The sequence below is a fragment of the Podarcis gaigeae genome (genome assembly GCF_964106915.1).
Source record: "Podarcis gaigeae genome assembly, chromosome: 4".
NCBI lineage: Eukaryota > Metazoa > Chordata > Lepidosauria > Squamata > Lacertidae > Podarcis > Podarcis gaigeae.
The window spans coordinates 52,028,898-52,046,716 of NC_139677.1; the positions used below are offsets into that span (position 1 = coordinate 52,028,898).

At 41.8% G+C, this 17,819-nt stretch overlaps 1 protein-coding gene across 3 annotated transcripts in view; it reads right to left on the bottom strand.

Moving 5' to 3' along the window:
* The window catches only part of ABCG1 (ATP binding cassette subfamily G member 1), a 49,291-nt gene extending 31,717 nt beyond the window's left edge, over positions 1–17,574 (bottom strand). For 2 of the 3 annotated variants that reach the window (XR_014563342.1, XM_083734898.1), the window contains exons 1-2: positions 16,569–17,005; positions 14,088–14,331 (exon numbers count right to left, since the gene is read on the bottom strand). Coding sequence is in view for 2 of the 3 variants with exons in the window: in XM_083734898.1 (XP_083591024.1) it covers positions 14,088–14,307 (220 nt within the window). In the remaining variant the exon portion in view is untranslated. Of the gene's footprint in view, positions 1–14,087; positions 14,332–16,568; positions 17,006–17,330 lie in introns of those variants that run through there. The other variant, XM_083734899.1, reaches the window with a different exon arrangement.
* Positions 17,575–17,819: the final 245 nt, after the last annotated feature.

The window sequence follows — 17,819 nt, forward strand, 5'->3', positions numbered from 1 at the left end:
TTTATAATGTCACAAAAATCTTTGCCTTTTAACTTTTGAGTTCACTTAAAATTCTCCCTGTTAGAACTGCAAATATGCTATTTTATCTGAACAAACATAAGCAAAATGTTATCCCAAAGTATGCACTTTACTTCTTTAAGCTGGTCTTCACTATTTTGTGAATGGTTGGTATCTTCATAACTTGATCTGATTAATTTTTACCCATACCTGTTGCCAATTAACTTCTGAAGGGTCTGTCAAGTTAAGATGAATATCTTGTCCATGACAAATTGTATCCAAGAAATTAATTTTGTCCAAACACATCAAACTGTGGTTGAGGGCCATTATTAAAATGCACTGCTTTTTCCAAATTCCCATCCTTTTCAGAGAGGACTTTCAGCTTCCCCTTTGCACTCTCCACGCTCCTTTCTTTTCAAGTTATTACAAGGGCTAACTGAATGGCAACAAAGAACTGAATAATTTCCAGAAACAGATGTTCTTTCATACTTCCAGTACAAAACAACAACAAAAACTCCACACATAGGCAAGATATTGAATTACACAATAAAAATCTCTACAACTAAAAGTATATAATCACAATATTCATACATTTTCTACCCAGAGCACATTGACTACTGAAATTCTGCCTCATGGGGTATGTCTAAATCCAGGTCAGGTTAGTTTAGGTTAAAACTCAGAGAAGATTCATTTCTGGCTCACCTCCAAATCAGCCTGTCCTGTCCTGGTAGATTATGTTACTTGATTCTCATCTGTAAAGCAGCTTCCTAGTTTGCATGATAGACTCTGCAATTAATTGCACCAAATGATCTCCATGTGGTGTATTTGTACATGTTCGCAAAGATAGAAAACACTAATGAATTTCTTTGGATAAGCAAGGCAGACTTGAGGATTTTTTAATGTAACTCTGTAGATACTTTTTGGAGCTCTGTCAAGAAGTTCCTTCTGAGTGTTCCCATAAACACACTGTTTCAGTCCATTTCACTCAAGCCCAGTGGGTTGATAACAGGAAAAGCTCTACTTTTCTTCCCCAGGCAGCAAACAGAACTCTAGTCTCCTAGCTGTAAGAAACATCATCCATCTGGTTGCTGCAACATGGGAGGCAGCTGGCTAAACTTTCCATGTTCTAGACCCCTCTGAACTCATATATGGTTTTGTCCTGTAAATGAACTTATCTCAAGACAATCATGCCCAAATAATCAAAGGCAAAGTCCCAGCCTGTCTTGGATTACAATCCAGGCACCTTGCAGTGTACTCCATAGGCTTCTGATGAGGTCCAGGCTATGTCCTCAGGAGAAGAACCATGATTACCTTATTCAGAGTTCCCCCAGCCAGAGGGCATGGCTCTGCCACTAACTCAAGGATTAGTCCCTCTATCTCCCCAGCCGTGAAGAAATCAAAGGCTACAAAACAAAGTGAGGGCCCTTTAACCAGCCAGTCAGCTCCTCCAGAGAGACAGAGCCTACTTGCTACACGACTGGTCAGCCTACATAAGACTTCAGTTGGCTCCAGCTACCTGGAGGGACAATTATCTCTCATAACTGTTTTAGCAGGGGCCCATGGAATTGGTCAAGGCACTGTTGCTTGACTGGAAACTGCTGGCCTCCCCTATGAGCCAGAAGATCTCAAAGAACTAGATGCAACCTTTTATGACCCTGACTCTTGGACCTTGCACTGTACAGTAGATGCCTCTGATGAGACGAAAACACAGTTTCTGGTGGGGAGAAACTTTGTTAGCTTATTCAGTGCACTTCTGGTTGGAGAACAGAGTCCAGACATTATTCTCGGACCCAGAAGGTGTCTCCTTTCAGAACCTCTACTTCCTCAACCTAGCAGAAGTCAAAGACTGTAAAATAAGGTGAGGACGCTGAACAGCTCCTCCAGTAAGCCAAAGCCAGTGACACTGCCAGGGGTGTCAACCTATAAAAACCTTCAGATGACTATCTTGCTGCTAGAACAACATCTATATTCCACTTCCTTGTGCTTCACTCAGTATGGCTCATTTGGAGCTATCCAAGGTCCTGTTTTTATCTGTTTTCTATAGAAGAGAGCTTCTGCCTAGATTTTAGCTGCTTGATCTGGCCTCATCTACAGTGAATTGACTTTGTGTACCCTGACTGGTACACAAGCTGTGACTTCCCTAGGCACTATTCATGTTTCCTACAAAAATCAAACACCCACACAAATGGATTCAGCTCATTCCTAGTGATCCGACACTGAAGATCTGAAAGTTAAAGGAGTCATAGCTGTTGCCCTTATCAGGCAAACTCTGTGTTTTATATTTTACCACAAATAGAAATATATCTGTTCCTTTCATGCCATGGACTTAAAAATCACCAAACTTGCTGTGGATGCTTTTCGATAGGACCTGTGTACAGGGATAAACATTCAGTTATGTAATGATACACCACAAGAGATACTGTTTGTTCTGATTTTGTAATAGTGTCAATCTTGAACTTTTCTCAATTGCTTCCTCTGGTATCTAGCTGAAAGACTAATGCTTCAAAAGGTGTTAAATTGCCACTTTCTTCCTCCAATTGCTGTTTTCAAATACAACAACCTGAGTACAAAGTAATTGCTGTCCTTGCCACTAGAACCTCTTTTATTATAACAAAAACGGCAACAATTTTATTGCCATGATTTTAGGAATTCGGGACTTTTGAAAAAAAAATGCTATGAAATACTAGAAACAAATGTTTCTGATTTAAAAGAATGGTTCCTTGGATTCTGGAGTAAGACAATCCTGAATGTTCCTGAGTTATACTCGCAGAACTGAGTGAAGAGAAAGGGAAGAATTAGCTGGAGGTGAAAATGATGCATAATTTTCTGAAGTACACCAAATAATTGTTTCTTCCTCTGCATTTATGAAATAAATGAGCTTAAATCCCCAGTTGAATGTATTGTGAATGAACAGCAGTGGTTCTGAGCTGTAGTATAAAAATGTGTGTATTTCACCTCACCCCCAAGGGGCATTGTTGTCCTTAATTTACTTATTTATTTTGTTTGCACTCTGTTTATACTCTGCAGCTAATTCGTACAACACAAGCATCCAGGGTTGGATTCAAGTGCCAGCATTTCAGCAAGGAACACAGACATGATGTCTCTACAGGTGTGTGTTTCTTTAAAGAAGGAATTTGCAGTCCTCCTCTTACAAATAATGACACGTGCTTATTGAGAGAGTTGTTTTGTGTAAATGTGGTCAAGTAGACTATAATTATTTATTGTACTGCCAAAAACATACTTCACTGCAATGAAGATTTTTGCCTGAAAATCTTAATGGAATTAAAATGTGTTATTTCCTTCAGATTCTGACAAATATGTGACAGGTAAAGTAACTATTCTTACATTTGCTGCATAAAATAAATCAGAAGCACATTTCCCACACAAACCACAATTGACTAATGAGGGACCATTCAGTCTGACATTGTTTGAGGGGAGCGTTATTTGATGATGATTTTGTTAGTTGACAGGCTGAAGTCCTGTCCTGTCCCCCACTTGGTTGGCTGTATATAGTATGGTTTGTATTTCCTTTTATTTTGCAACAACCCAATGGTTATGAGAAAATACAACTAAAGTCGTACCTTTTGTAGGGTTTAGAGCAGGAATAGACAAACTTGGCCCTCCAGATGTTTTGGGACTACAACTCCCATCATCCCTAGCTAACAGGACCAGTGGTCAGGGATGATGGGAGTTGTAGTCCCAAAACATCTGGAGGGCCAAATTTGCCTATGCCTGGTTTAGAGGATGTGTTCAAAGACTGTGCACATAGTCAGATATGCATGTAGATCCCATTGTAGGGCAGATGCGATTCCCTCCATGTTTACATTTCTACACACTTTTACTACCTTCGCAAGGCACACACATCCATTCAATTCTTGCCAGTTTGCAAGACCAATGGGAAACAGTAAAACCTGCTGTGTACCTAAGAAACAGGCCTCTTTCTTCACTTCTGCATCACAGAGCAGCTTTCATTCACTCCAGGGCAATGCAAAGTATGTCCTTAAGAAACCTACCTTGGTGGAGGCGAAGTCCTTCCCTGTCATCCCATTCCCATCAACTCCAGCCCCATCAGCCCCGCTTGGAAGGGAGAAGTGGGATGCAGTTCATTCAGGAGGGCTAGAGCCAGAGTCTAGGCCACAGTTAGTAAAATAGCAGAAGAGCTGCCCATAGGGGAGCTAAGGCAAGGAACAAGAGACTAGGCAGGATAGATGCTGCACTCGCAAGAGAGAAGTTGAGGGTTGTTGTGGGAGACTCTGCAGTCCTACCCCTTCTTAAATATTAGTGGAGACTCAAGATCATAGATAGGCAAAGTAAGGTCCGGGGGCCAGATCCGGCCCAATCACCTTCTAAATCAGGCCCGCAGATGGTCTGGGAATCATCATGTTTGTACATGAGTAAAATGTGTCCTTTTATTTAAAATGCATCTCTGGGTTATTTGTGGGGCATAGGAATTCGTTCTCCACCCCCCCAAAAAAAATAGTTTGGCCCCCCACAAGGTCTGAGGGACAGTGGACCAGCTTCCTGCTGAAAAAGTTTGCTCAAGATCATGGCAGGGCCTATGTAAAGTCTTATCTTCAGGAGTAGGGCTAGGTAAAGGAGGTCCTTATACTTTGAGACAACTATAGAATAATAGAATAGAATAGAATACAGTGGTACCTTGGGTTAAGTACTTAATTTGTTCCGGAGGTCCGTACTTAACCTGAAACTGTTCTTAACCTGAAGCACCACTTTAGCTAATGGGGCCTCCTGCTGCTGCTGCTGCACTGCCAGAGCACGATTTCTGTTCTCATCTTGAAGCAAAGTTCTTAACCTGAAGCACTATTTCTGGGTTAGCAGAGTCTGTAACCTGAAGTGTATGTAACCTGAAGCGTATGTGACCTGAGGTACCACTGTAACATTGTGAAGTGTACCACTTCAATTGTGAAGTTGAAAGGGATCCCAAGGATCATCTAGTCCAAACCCCTGCAATGCAGGAATCTTTTGCCCAATGTAGGGTTCAAACCCACAAACCCATGTAGTACAATATGTCTATCTGCACATGCCTGAAATGCATCTGAACAGGCATCTGTGAAATATATAGCCCTCGTTCCATCTCTCCCTGATAGAATATGATGTCCAATTAAGTCACTGACTCACAGTTTTTACAGGTCAGATGCTAAAAATACCATGTGCCCCTTTTACCAAAGAAAAATAATTTTCTTAGACAAGGTGCATCTATGTGGTTTTTCCGAGAACAATAACAAGAAGAAAAAACAATTAAACTAATCAAGTGCCATTCAGAAAGGGTGGCTTTAAAATTGTGTCTCTGTACTGGGTTTCTACTTCCTGCAGTTAGTTCAGACTAGCTGCTTATTTCCCTTTTTAAAATGTGGGTATACGACACGAATACTTCTGCTGTGTTTGAAAACGCAGGCTCCAAGGTGACTTGTGGATTACGTAATTCACATGCTTTTTACAGAACAGAACTATGCATCTTTCCCCCAGCAATGATTTCGGTCCTTAATATCCCCCATTCTTTTTCTTTCTCATCTTAGCAACAGCCACAGTGCAGCCAATCCAACATCTGCTTCCTCGCTGCTCAAGCATCACAATCCGAGGTTACTATCGTGCATTGACCGACAGTAACCGAGCATGAGTGAGAGAGAGCTGGCTCATGCGCCGCCTCTGCTGCAATGCACCTGCTATGATAAGGACAGGCTTTTCTTGACTCCTCTAACCAGGATCAGCAAATAATTTAGAGCAAATCCTATTTTTGATCGTTTGCATCTTTAAAAGGCTCAGGGTATAGATTCTTGCAGAACAAAATATGCACTTGTTTCAATGAATGTGTCAGAATGAATTTGTAACAGTACCTCCAAACCAAACAAAACACCACACAGAAAAACCTGGTGAGTTTAAACTGGATTTTGTCAACAACTCTATTGTGAAGTCTGCTTTCCCTAACTGTTTTTATACACTGTTTTCAGTTTGAAGATATTTTAGTTAAGACGTAAGATGTAAATTACCTGATGGCATTAATTTGAAACATTGCTTTTGGGAAGGTTTTAACAGTTTGGTGGCCAGCCAAAATTTGTGCTGCTTCATATCTGATAGGGAGCAAGTTTTGATTAAATGTGATTGAATTTATATTTTTATCTATATGTCATCTTCTTTTGCAATCAGTCATAACTGAGTAAGATTGTCTTCCATGAATATGGTCTTAACAGTGTGTCCATAGGTGACTGTGGAGGCCAATTCTGGATCTCTTTCTACTAATATAAACAAAAACATGAGAAGAATGTTTCAGAATCATCTTCTCAGAGGTTGCTGTATTGAAGGAGGGAAAAGTTAAGTATTGTCATTTCAGTGGGGCTTGCATACGAAACATTCCAATGGATTGTACTAGAAGCATTCTACCAATCACCAAATAAGACTGGTTCACACATTCTGTTGTGAGGTGAATATCCGATATTTTACAGGCATAATTCAGGCCTAAACATGTAATGCGAACATGTTTGGAAATGTGTACAAAAATGGTAATCTCCTCAGAAATCCATGATTAATTTGTGGTCAAGTCATGTATCAACAGCCTGCATAGTTAGCATCCTTGTATAAAATGGCCTAAAACTCATTGCCTCATTACAACCATCACCACTACAGTGTTCTCAGGGAACATCACTATCTGCCTCCCAGTTGTAGGGTAACCAACACAGGTAATAGGGATTTAAATCTGTTTCTTCCACATCTAAACTCAATTCTCATTCCTCTGCCTCCATTGAAATATCAAACAAATTATGGTGGTTTTATCATGGTTTTATTACTTTTCCGGATTAATGCTATCACACAATTCAAAAGGCATATTGTTAAATATGCAAGAAAGATAATGAGGGGTGTTAAATAAAACCAAATCAAAAGAAACATACTGTATAACTAAGAATATGTATCTCAGTAACACAGAATTCTTCTTTTGTGAAAGCACTACTATGCACTATCCTAATAAATATTAAACTGATTATTGCATCAGTAAAAGCAATACAAGATAGCGAATTTGTCTGCGGCTTCAACACTTTGGAAAATTTTACACTTCTAGTGTCTCCATTATATAGATCTAGGGCCCCTAGACAGAATGGCGGTGCGTGGAACAAGATAAACCTGAGCACATCCTGTGCCAGTTCTGCCTATTTATCTCAGTCTTCAGCTGCTCCCTGTGATAGTTACACTACTACTGAAAAGCAGAATTTATATCCTCTGGGAATGATGTAATTGTGAGACTGAACTTTTGCAAGGAAATAATTTAAAATATGCTTAAAATATATGATTATTTTGCAATATGATGAAAGTTAAATTCAATATTCCTTCTCAGCGATACACAAACCAATGATCAGGAAGGGATTCCTACATCTTGAATGACTCACAATTCACCCCATCTCCAATTGCCACTTTAAATCTTGAGGACTCAAGAAGGAACAGAGGAAGCTGCTTTATGCAGAGTCAGGTCCATCTTGCTCAGTATTGTTTACACCGACCGAAAGCTGCACTCCTGAGTTTCAGACATCGAACATGCCCAGCCCTCCCTCCCTGCAGATGGCAGGAATTGAACATGGGGCATTCTGCACGCGAAGCAGATGGTCTATCCCTGAAGTAAGGGACATCTTGAAGTGGAACTTCCTTTAGAAAACTAAACCTCTGGTGAAAATGGCCTGTCAAATGGATGGATCTACAGTACCAGCCATTTCATTAATAATGAAAGCAATAGATTCCTTTTCAGGCTTTCCTTTTCAAATCAAGGTACATTAGGGGGAAGTTGGCCCCGTGCCACAATGAGCATGCTTATGCTGGATTCTTTAATGGTGCATTCCACCTACCTGACTGAGCCTCTTTTGCAACTAATGCACCTCCATGTCCTCACCCCACTTTAAGGTTACACACATTCACCCCAAACACATCAATAAAGCTGAAATTAGGTACCACAGGATGAATAAGACTTCTGTATTCACTTATACAAAAGCAAAGCACTTCTTGAACTGAATGGGAATAAGGGATTCATGATCTCCTTTGAATTATTATTACTGGAGGGACTTTTTCAGCAATGCCATCATATGTGTCTTATGTTACCCTGGTTTTGCATCCTATATGAAGATAGATACAGGGATGTGGTTTGCTTTTGTTAAGATGTCTCAAATCATCAAGCCAGAAAGACATGGATGTCATTCCCCGGCCCCCACAAGATTGCATATGGGAACATATATTTCTTATAGATGACTGGGTGGCAGAGGATGGAGTCAGAACCAAGGATACAAAGACATATTCATCACAGTATCAACTGTTAAGCCTATAGTAGGCTGACTTGTTGAACTTCTGGATGAGCATATTACGTACATGCTGGTAGCAAGGGGGCAACAGGTATTTTCTTGCCAAAGGCTGGTGTTATTCTATTCCTTTGCTTATGGGGAAGCAAGTTAATGGAACAAGATAAGAAAAGTATTTATGACGCCAGCTGAAGTTGCCAGAGACATATTATTCCTCTGAGAGAAGAGAGCAGAATTGCCATGTTTGGTCTAGAAAATGTAAAAATCTCTCAAGAAGTTATTTGGCGTAAGCCCTATTAAAATGTTGGGTTATCCTGCTCTCATTCACTTTAAGGGAGCTTACACACGAGAACTTCCTGGTAGAACAGACCTTATGGTTTTGAGTAGGAATGATTTACCAAATGTAGTTTTCCATTAAGTCTGGAATATCCTGCCAAGTAGTACAGAGAATTTCACTACATGTCCACACATGATCATAAATATGTGGTCAGAGTAAAGTGGTCAAGGTTTCCTCATCACACAGCAGGACACTGCAAACTACCTTACTGAATGGTCGTAGACACCATTATAAGTTATATTTTGATGATAAAAGTTGTCTGTGTTCATCCTTTTCACTGCATGAGTTGTCAGGCATTAAATTATGTTTCAATGTTTGCTCCATTACATGTAACTAAGGAACAACTAAAGTGCCATTAGAAATCTTGCAGACACAGACACAAACTAGAGTTAGTTCTTAAATAAAAAAAACCCCCATCTTAATCTCAATATGGTAATTCTGGTGCACATGCAGTGATGTCAATATACGCACAGAGCTATGTAAGAACAAATACAGCTCATCTCTTTAGTACTCTTCATATCTGTCCACAGAATATGCTAAAAATGATCTGATGGGGTAGGTCCTCCTTCTTTGAGTTCCATCAGTCTCTCATGGAACCTGAATCATGACCAGCGCTTTAACTTGAGGCAGAAATTAATATGTTCAGGGCTTCCGGCATCACACTTCATTATTTCTTTATTTAATTTATATACCACCCTTCATCCAACTTAATAAATGTAAGTTATCATGTTCACAAAGAACTTTATTTGAAACACACTGCACAATGCCGCCTCTAACTGTATCTGCAGCTTTTCGTCTTCTGTCCATACCCCTTCTGTGCGAAGGGACAGACACTTGTCTTTTGTTTTTTAACAGCAAGAGAAGCTGGCTATTGATTCATTTTATGTGATATTTCTATGTGACCTGGCTATATAGCCTCAACAAATCCAGTTTTTATTTTTTATGTGCCAATAAAAGCTTTATGTGGAAAACTCCTAAATTAAATTTCCTGTCTAGATTCGGGCAGTTAAAAATGTACTGCAGTTGACAGGAAGACAATGCATTATGAAATTCAAGAACTAGTTTGTATCAATGCACTTCTTTCCGAGAAATCTGTAATAAATAAAGAAATCCATCCCATCCTCTGGCAAAGAATTGAGCAGGGTAGGTGCAAACATGGTCATATATTTTCTCTCTCAATGCAAATCAGATTTTAAGAAAACAGTTATTTTTCAAAACGTGAAGCTTGGACATTAAATATTCATTTGGGTATCTAGTTTCATATTTGAAGTAGTTTAGAGCAGTGTTTTCCAACCGGGGGCCCCCCAAGATATTCTAAGGGGTGACAGGTGAAAATTGCATTAATGGGAGGGCAACAGCTTGTGGCTAGGGGGCCACAGAAGGAAGTGAGAAGTAAGGGGGGGAATCAATTTTGTTTTAAAAAACCCCCTGATCAGCTGGCTATCCACTTGGCCAATCACAAGCGGGTAAGGGAGTGGCTCGCCAGTGTGTATTCTTGGAGCAGTCCTTGTTTGTTTCCAATGTGAGAGGGCGATCACTGATGCTCCTGTTTTGACTAGTAGAGCCCACGAACCAGAACCCCCAGGTCAGGTAAGTGCGGTGATGGGGTGGCAATGGGTAGGGCTCCAACATTTCTCCAATGAAAACAGGGACATCCTAAGTAAAAGAGGGATGATCCAGGATCAAATGAAAAACCAGGACGGCCTCACTAAATCAGGGACATCCCTGGAAAATAGGGACACTTGGAGGGTCTGGACTCACTAAACAATTCATCCAGCATGCTGAGTTTCTCTTAACTAGCTGTGTGTGGAAAAGGGAGCAGGGAACAGTACTTAAAACAAACCAGAAGAATTTCTACGTTTATTTTCCCACAAAGTAGCAGTTGGTGAATCAAAGGCAGAATTTTCTGTGCACATTCAAACAAACATTGGTAATTACACATCTAAAATAGATCAAGTCAAAGGTAACACAATTGGCAACATGCAGTCATGCCAGTTTAGACAATAGAAGACAATCCCATGTGGAGCTGTAATTACTTCATTAAAACATGTGACACCAGCCTCAAGAGCTGCATTTCTCTCTTGGGTAATTTTCTCTTCGGAAGTATTTGCTGCTGGGAATCCCACATACGTCCTCTAGTCCTTTCATGGAGGACACACGTCACTTGAAGAAAACAAGACTTCAAACTAAGTGTATACTTGACTTATTCTGCTGTTGGTGCTTGCAGAAAACCATAATGGTATCTGCCAAATGTTATCATTCTGACTGACAGCATTTTTCATTCTGTGTTGACAAAATACTAGCACACAAGTCAATGTTGTTAGAAGCCATGTAACTTACTACAGATCTTGAATTATGGAACAGATGGGACAGTGCTCCTCCATCTTTGTTGTATGCAGAGGGAGCACCCTGGATCTGGGCCCAAGCTATTATATCCATTGTTACAGGTTCTAGGTTATGGATCAAACAGAAAATGCTCCTCTGTCCATGCTCTAATTAAGGGAGTGTTTTGAGTCAGTATTACCCCAAGCCAGAACTGATCTTCTGATGGGATTTTAGTTTTGCATAGACTGAAGAAAGGAAAAGTCACAATCAGCACAAAAAGACTTTTTAACAATCAACACTGGTTTTTTTCCAATAGTCTGAAAAAGTTTTCTTCATAAACATGGTCATAGTAAGAAAAGAAAAAAAGTGCTCTGGGCAACTTTGATAAGAACTCCCTGTCCCTGAGTGCCTTCCGGGTGTTAAAGACCGATTTCAAGTCCTGTTGATCTTTCACTAGAAGCTTTGTCAGACACCTCCATAGAACTGCAAAGTCCCCAAATTAAGAAGACATTACTAGTTTATTGGGGGGTTGGGCTATTTTATAGACTGCAACAACCTTCTTCTTAAAACAAATCTTCACAAATGTGACATTATTAGATGATATTTAAACAATACTTAAAGTGCAGCAGTTATAGACAAATGTAACATTTCTATAGGTTATCAGGCCCTAATGCAGATCATAGCTCATTCCATTCAAAGAAACAGGGCAAGTAATGAGCAAAATATTTATATTTTATTTCTGAAATAGCACAGCTAAGCCTTATGACTTACAACTTTACATTTCTGGGGTCTGTTTGTTTGTCACAGCAATAAACACATTCAGTTAGGTTATATAACTAGTAGTAGCACTCAGTCATTCACAGTTGGGCCCAGATACTATTTCTTTCTTTCCTCCTGGTTCACGAGACCCGTTTCTGGTTGGGAGACAGCTGTTTTATTTATCATACCCATCTGTGAGCCTTTGTTTCCCCTCACCTTTAAGTACAAGTTGCCCCCAATTTTATCATTTCAGCAGATATGAACACTATCCATTTTAGATATAAAAAGATACAATAAATTAGAATATTCCCCCAAAATTATGAATCAGATTCATTAGAGTTTTTCTGATGACAGTGTTTAAAATGTAATAAAGAATGGTCCTCTACCAGTAAAAGCACATGAAATGAGCTTAGGAACATAGAAAGCTGCCTTATACAGAGTCAGACCATTGTGGTTCATTTTGCACTGCATCCTGCTGCTAATAAGGGACTGCTATGGAGCAATAAATCCATCCACACAGATCAAGAACTATGTAAACCCTGTAATGTTTAGGTTTTCTTGATTCTTTTATTGATAAAGGAACTTGAAACAAACACAGGAGTCTCATTTGATCCAAGTCTCATGTTTGACATGTTTGGCTTGAATTTGGAGACATGAGCACCTATTGCACATGCTGAACCCATAGGCTTTGAAGGGAATCAGCACACTGAAGACAACCAAGAGAACCAATGTTTGCCCTTGACTTCATTAGATTTATTCAGGAGTAAGCAGTTTGGGCATAGAAACACACACTACAGTCTCTCTGAAGGCCAAGGAGTGTTATGCTATCTAAGATGCATATTAATTCCTTTAAAACAAGATCACACATTTCACATTGTTGGAACTACAGCTCAGTAAGGCATTTTGCTGTGCAAAACAAGCAAGATGGCACCCCCCTTCCCCTGCCAACTGGACTGACAGATGAATCACTCACGAAGAGATAGCACCCTCCAACACACATGAAGGCAAACAGTTGGCTTGGCCAGCTTCAATACCTCCAACATCTCACCATCACTTGCTGCCCTGAGCTTCTGGTGCCTAAGACAGCTGTCTCTGCCTAATGTGTACTAATGTGCTCTGTCAGCTTCCAGTTTCGACCACTGCAATGTGCTCAACACATGGAGTTGCCCTTGTTGACTCAGAAACTTCAACTGGTCAAAAATGCAATGGCCAGATTATTAGCTGGGGTTGCCTTTAGCACTCATATAACCCCACATATAGCACTCATATAAAACAGCTACAGTGGCTGCCAGTTTGTTTCTGGGCCCAATTAAAAGATGCTCACACTAGTGTTTAAAGCCCTAAAGTGACTTGGGCCCCAAATTTCTGAGAGGCTGCCTCCTTTCCTACAGAACCTATTGGGTGTTAAGAGCAGCAGAGCAGGGAATCTCTGAGTAGTTCTGCTGTCCTCAGAAGTTCATGGAAGCGACCTGGGAGGGAGCATTCTCCAAGGCAGCCCCTAAATTGCCCACCTGGCTCTGGCCACCTACTCAATACAACTTTTGGTGACGTTTCTGTTCAGTAGCCACCCTGTTCCTAAAATTGTAATTTAGTTTTAAATGTTTTAAATACTGCATTGTAAATTGTTGTAACCCACCATGGAACTTCCTAGTGAAGTATAAATAAATGTGATGGTAGTGATGCTAAGGCACCTCCTTCCTTGGAAGTTTTTGACCAAAGGTTAGATGGCCATCTGTCATGGATGCTTTAGCTGAAATTCCTGCATTGCAGAGGGTTGGACTAGATGACCCTTGGATCCCTTCCAACTCTACCATTCTATGAACAAGGACTTATTTGGAAGTGGTGACCTTCTAAATTCAATCCATCCTTTATCAAAGGATCCATCCCAATTTATTGAGCCACCTGATTGAGCTTTGTCTTCTTGTTTCTCCTTCTTCAAGCACACTTTCACAACTAACCAAAGGAATCCAATGCATAATGTCTTCTCTCTTGGCAAGATTCATCACCAAAGGTGGACAATGAGCTTAGCTCCTCTAGAAACTGAACCCAATATTCAGCAAGACACTGGTAGCAGTGGTTGTCATACTGACAACCAAGAAGAGGGGCACAACTTGCCCATTAGTCCTTTTTAAAAAATCATTTATATTTAGTATACATTAAGTCCATGTAGACAAACAAGAAAGCAAGCAAGCATGACTACAGCAGAAGATTATCACAATGCCTCAGCAAGACAAAAATAGAAATCTTTAACTTCAGGACATATCACTGACTGCCTTTGCTATCATCTAATTTCCATTGTTCCCCTTCAGAGCCATGTCAGGATGAGAACATTTGCTTCCCTTCCAACAAGAACAGAACAGGAAATTTTCTCACAGACTTACCCTTCTTCCTCCACCATGGTCCTTCTTGGATCGAGTAAGAGAGTTCTTTAAACTCAATGTTCACAGCCGGTCTCCGCGGAAGGTAGGAGAAGCGATGGGCTTCTGTCAATGCATTGTCCACCTTTTTTAAATGGCAATTGAGTAGGTGGACTTCTTGGGTGTCGGTTCCATTGGAGACCACTTCATCTACTGAAACGCATACAGACTTTGGTTCAGGCATAGCAGATGCAGAATTGCTGGCATTCTGGAATACAAGGAGGGAGAAAATAGTTTCCACACAGGAAAATGCATCTGCTAGTCATTTGTTCCCACTGTAATGTCAAAGAAGAAGGTTCAGCTCTGTTCATGTTACATCTTCACCAGCCTTCACCAACCTTCTGCCCTCCAGATGTTTTGAACTACAACTCCTATCAGCACATGCTGGCTGGGGCTCATGGGAGTTGTAGTCCAAAACATCTAGAAGGCACCAGGCTAGAAAAGGCTGATCTACACAACTGCATGATAAAACAGCATATAGGGAGAAATGTTCACACTCCAATATTTGACTAGGGCAACCCAACGATGACTACATTAACCACTCCCCTGCCCCCGAGAAGCTATGCTATAAGAAGTGGCTCACACAACATGTTCTTCCTCTTCCCAAGCAGCCCAGGGCTGCTGTGCTACATCCGTGTGGACAAACATTAACAAGTAAAGCACACAGTACCAGCTGGTGAGGCAAAGGTAGTAGATCTGGTAAGGAAATCCACCTAGTGCTGCTCCTGCAATTGGCTTTAAAAGGCATGGACTTTGCAGAACGATGCAAAAAATTGGGTGCCATAGTATTTGAATACTCTGCATGGTGTAGCTTCAAGAGATGGTAAGTGATGACCACTGGAACTGGTAGTGCAGAAGACGAGGAGCCAGAAAGGATGACACAGAGACAGCTGATTATCGTTTTTTTCCCATCCTCCTCTCTACTATGTTCCACAATGGCAACACTGAGACTAAGGAGGAGGAAGCAAACAGCTTGTACTATCCCCTGGACTGGATGTATGTAAGAAAGCAGGCAGATGGGGTGCTGGCTGAGGTTAGCTGGATAGGGCTCCATTCACCCTCATGGTCCAAGCCCTGGACTGATTTCAAGAGACTTGCTTTAAAAGTATTGAGAATTTACACACTCAAGACACTTTTGATATTTTCTCTTGTTTACATGTTCATCAGGCATTGTGGTACAAAAAGATATGCATGGGGGCCAAGACAGAGGCAGATTTAGGGGAGCGCAAGCGGTTCAGTCACACAGGGTGTTGAGCTTTGGGGGGTAATGCAACTATGATGTAGAATGGAAGGGCACCACCAAAATTTGAGACCCGAGGTCTCCCAATAGGCAAGATAAACACCAGACCTGAGATTTAAAAATGTCAGATGATGGCGTTGGCTCAGGGATTCTTCCTGTGGGGATTATTTCCTGTGAGCAAACATCTTCCCACCACTGCCAACTTTTTTGGAATTTGGTAAGATGAGAAATGGCATCACATGATTTGAAATAATAGTTGATCTTATCCTGGTAAGATTCAAGACTGTCCTAGTTAAGTCAAGAGGTTTATAATTTGGTGGAGAGTGGAAATGCATAGAGGAAAACAAATACCTAAATCTCAGATATGCTTCTCTTTCTGAATGAGCCAAGTCACTTAATATTTTATAACAATTAATATTTACAACAAATTGCAAATAATGTATGTCTAGTACTGATGCCTTGCAGCAGACTTAGGTTCTGAAATCCAGTTTATGTAACCTATTTCCTCTGCTGTAAAGCTGCATCCTTTTCCTGTGGGGTTCTACATTCCCATTTCACTTTTGAAGATTTTTAATTACATCATGTTACACAACCAGGAGCTGAAAAATAAATTTGTTGCGTTCCCTTGCAAAAAAAGAAGGACACTGACCGTGGGGGTGGGGGGACAATTTGCATCCTTCACCCATGAAACTTACTTTTGAGAAAACCCACTATTAGGCTCCAAGTTTACACAAAATCCATTATATAATGAGCTGGAAAGGTTATCTGTGCCTCACTAAATCTGTTTCCAAATCATAGGATGCAGTCGCGAAAAGTCTGAGCATGCTCAGAAAACCCATCTCATTTCCCCCCTCCCCTCCTCCAGCTCCATCTTTTTTTATAAGCTCGAGGCAGAGAGGTAACTTTCGGTCAAACCCAGATGACTTCAAATCCAGAATGATGTACATGACAAAAACAAAATAAACCCCGCAGTTCTAACCAGCCTGTACCTGCAAGATGACAACATTGAAGCCACAGCAACTAACAGCCCCCAAAAGGAAGAGAAATTGTCACTGAAGCTTGCGGGGAAAGATGTATACAAGTTAGTTGCCACGCTATACGAAAAACAACCTCTGCAGGTCAGCTGTCTATAAATATAGAAATAAACCCCACCAGAGGCATCCATTCGAAACGGAAAGCAATAAAACAACAGAGAGATTCCTTACCAAAGCAAAGGAAATGCTGAGGCTGCCAATCAAGATTGATTAATTCCTGAGAAACCAAACTCCGGGTCCCCTTTTCCTTCCCATTCGGTGGATCAACACGCAACTAATTAAAGCGAGGGTTGATCCGCCCCAGCAAAGCTCCGATTAAAAGAGGCAACCACTGACCCAGCTTTAGCGCCGGCTCTGGGTCACTTTTGCAGAAGTGTCCCTCCTCCTCCTCCTCCTCCTCGTCCCCCCGCCCCCTCCGCTCTAGCTGTAATGAATTAACTCGTCGCTTTTGACCCGCTTGGTATTATCTCCTTCGCTCTTTAAGCGTTTCTGCTTAGGAGGAGCCGGCCAACAGCTGGGCTACGTTTGATCTAGATAATGGGTTGCTCTTGGCCCCGGTATCGTTTGTTTTCAACACAACACACAACAACACACAGAGCAAACCACCAGCCCCCAAAGAGGACAAGGCGAGAGCGACGTCAAAGACAGACATACTGTAACAGTTCAAGTGTGGGGGATTTGGGGGGGGGGTGCTGTCCCTTCAAAGTCGCATACTAAGCTCAGGTTCTCCGATTCCACCTCCTTGCCTTCACACACAGATGCCCACCCAGGATTCTCCCTCTCGCCGTCTTGTCCGTGGGTCATGCAGAGCAGATGGTATATGCAAGCAAGTCAAGGGTCCTGTCATGGCCAGGGAAGGGGCGCAGGGTCAAGATCGCTCTGCGCAGCTGTGCTTGTCCGACTCCTACGGAAGCGAAGGGGCGCCCAACTTACCAAAGCGGTGCCCACTGAGAAAGCGGCCATCAGGCATGCCATGTGCCCCCGGAGGCTGCAACCAGCGCAGGAGAAAAGATCAGCAGCAGGAGGAGAAGCACACACAAAACAAACCGCAAAAAAAGGAGAGAGCAGGAGATCCAGCAGCCTGAGAGCGAGGCGTCGCGGCTGGGGCAAGATCGACTGGAAGCAGCACCTAAAAGAAAGGGGAAAAGCACGAGAGACAGAGAGAGGAGGCGGGGCCTCTCTGGTTACCGGCTGCTTGTTTACTTAGCCTACCCTCTCTCGGCGTCCCACTGGCTCTCCCTCGGCTCTCCCTCGTTCCCGATTGGCTGAGGGGCAGCCGGGGGCGTGGCTTGCCTCTTGTCCGTAAACGTGCTCTTGTTTTCCTCCTGCCCCGAGCGGCGTTGCGCGGCGTTGGCGGGGCCCTGACGGGCTTCTGGTGCCCCCTTACTTCCTTGACTGCCGTTTCCAGACCAGAGAGACACG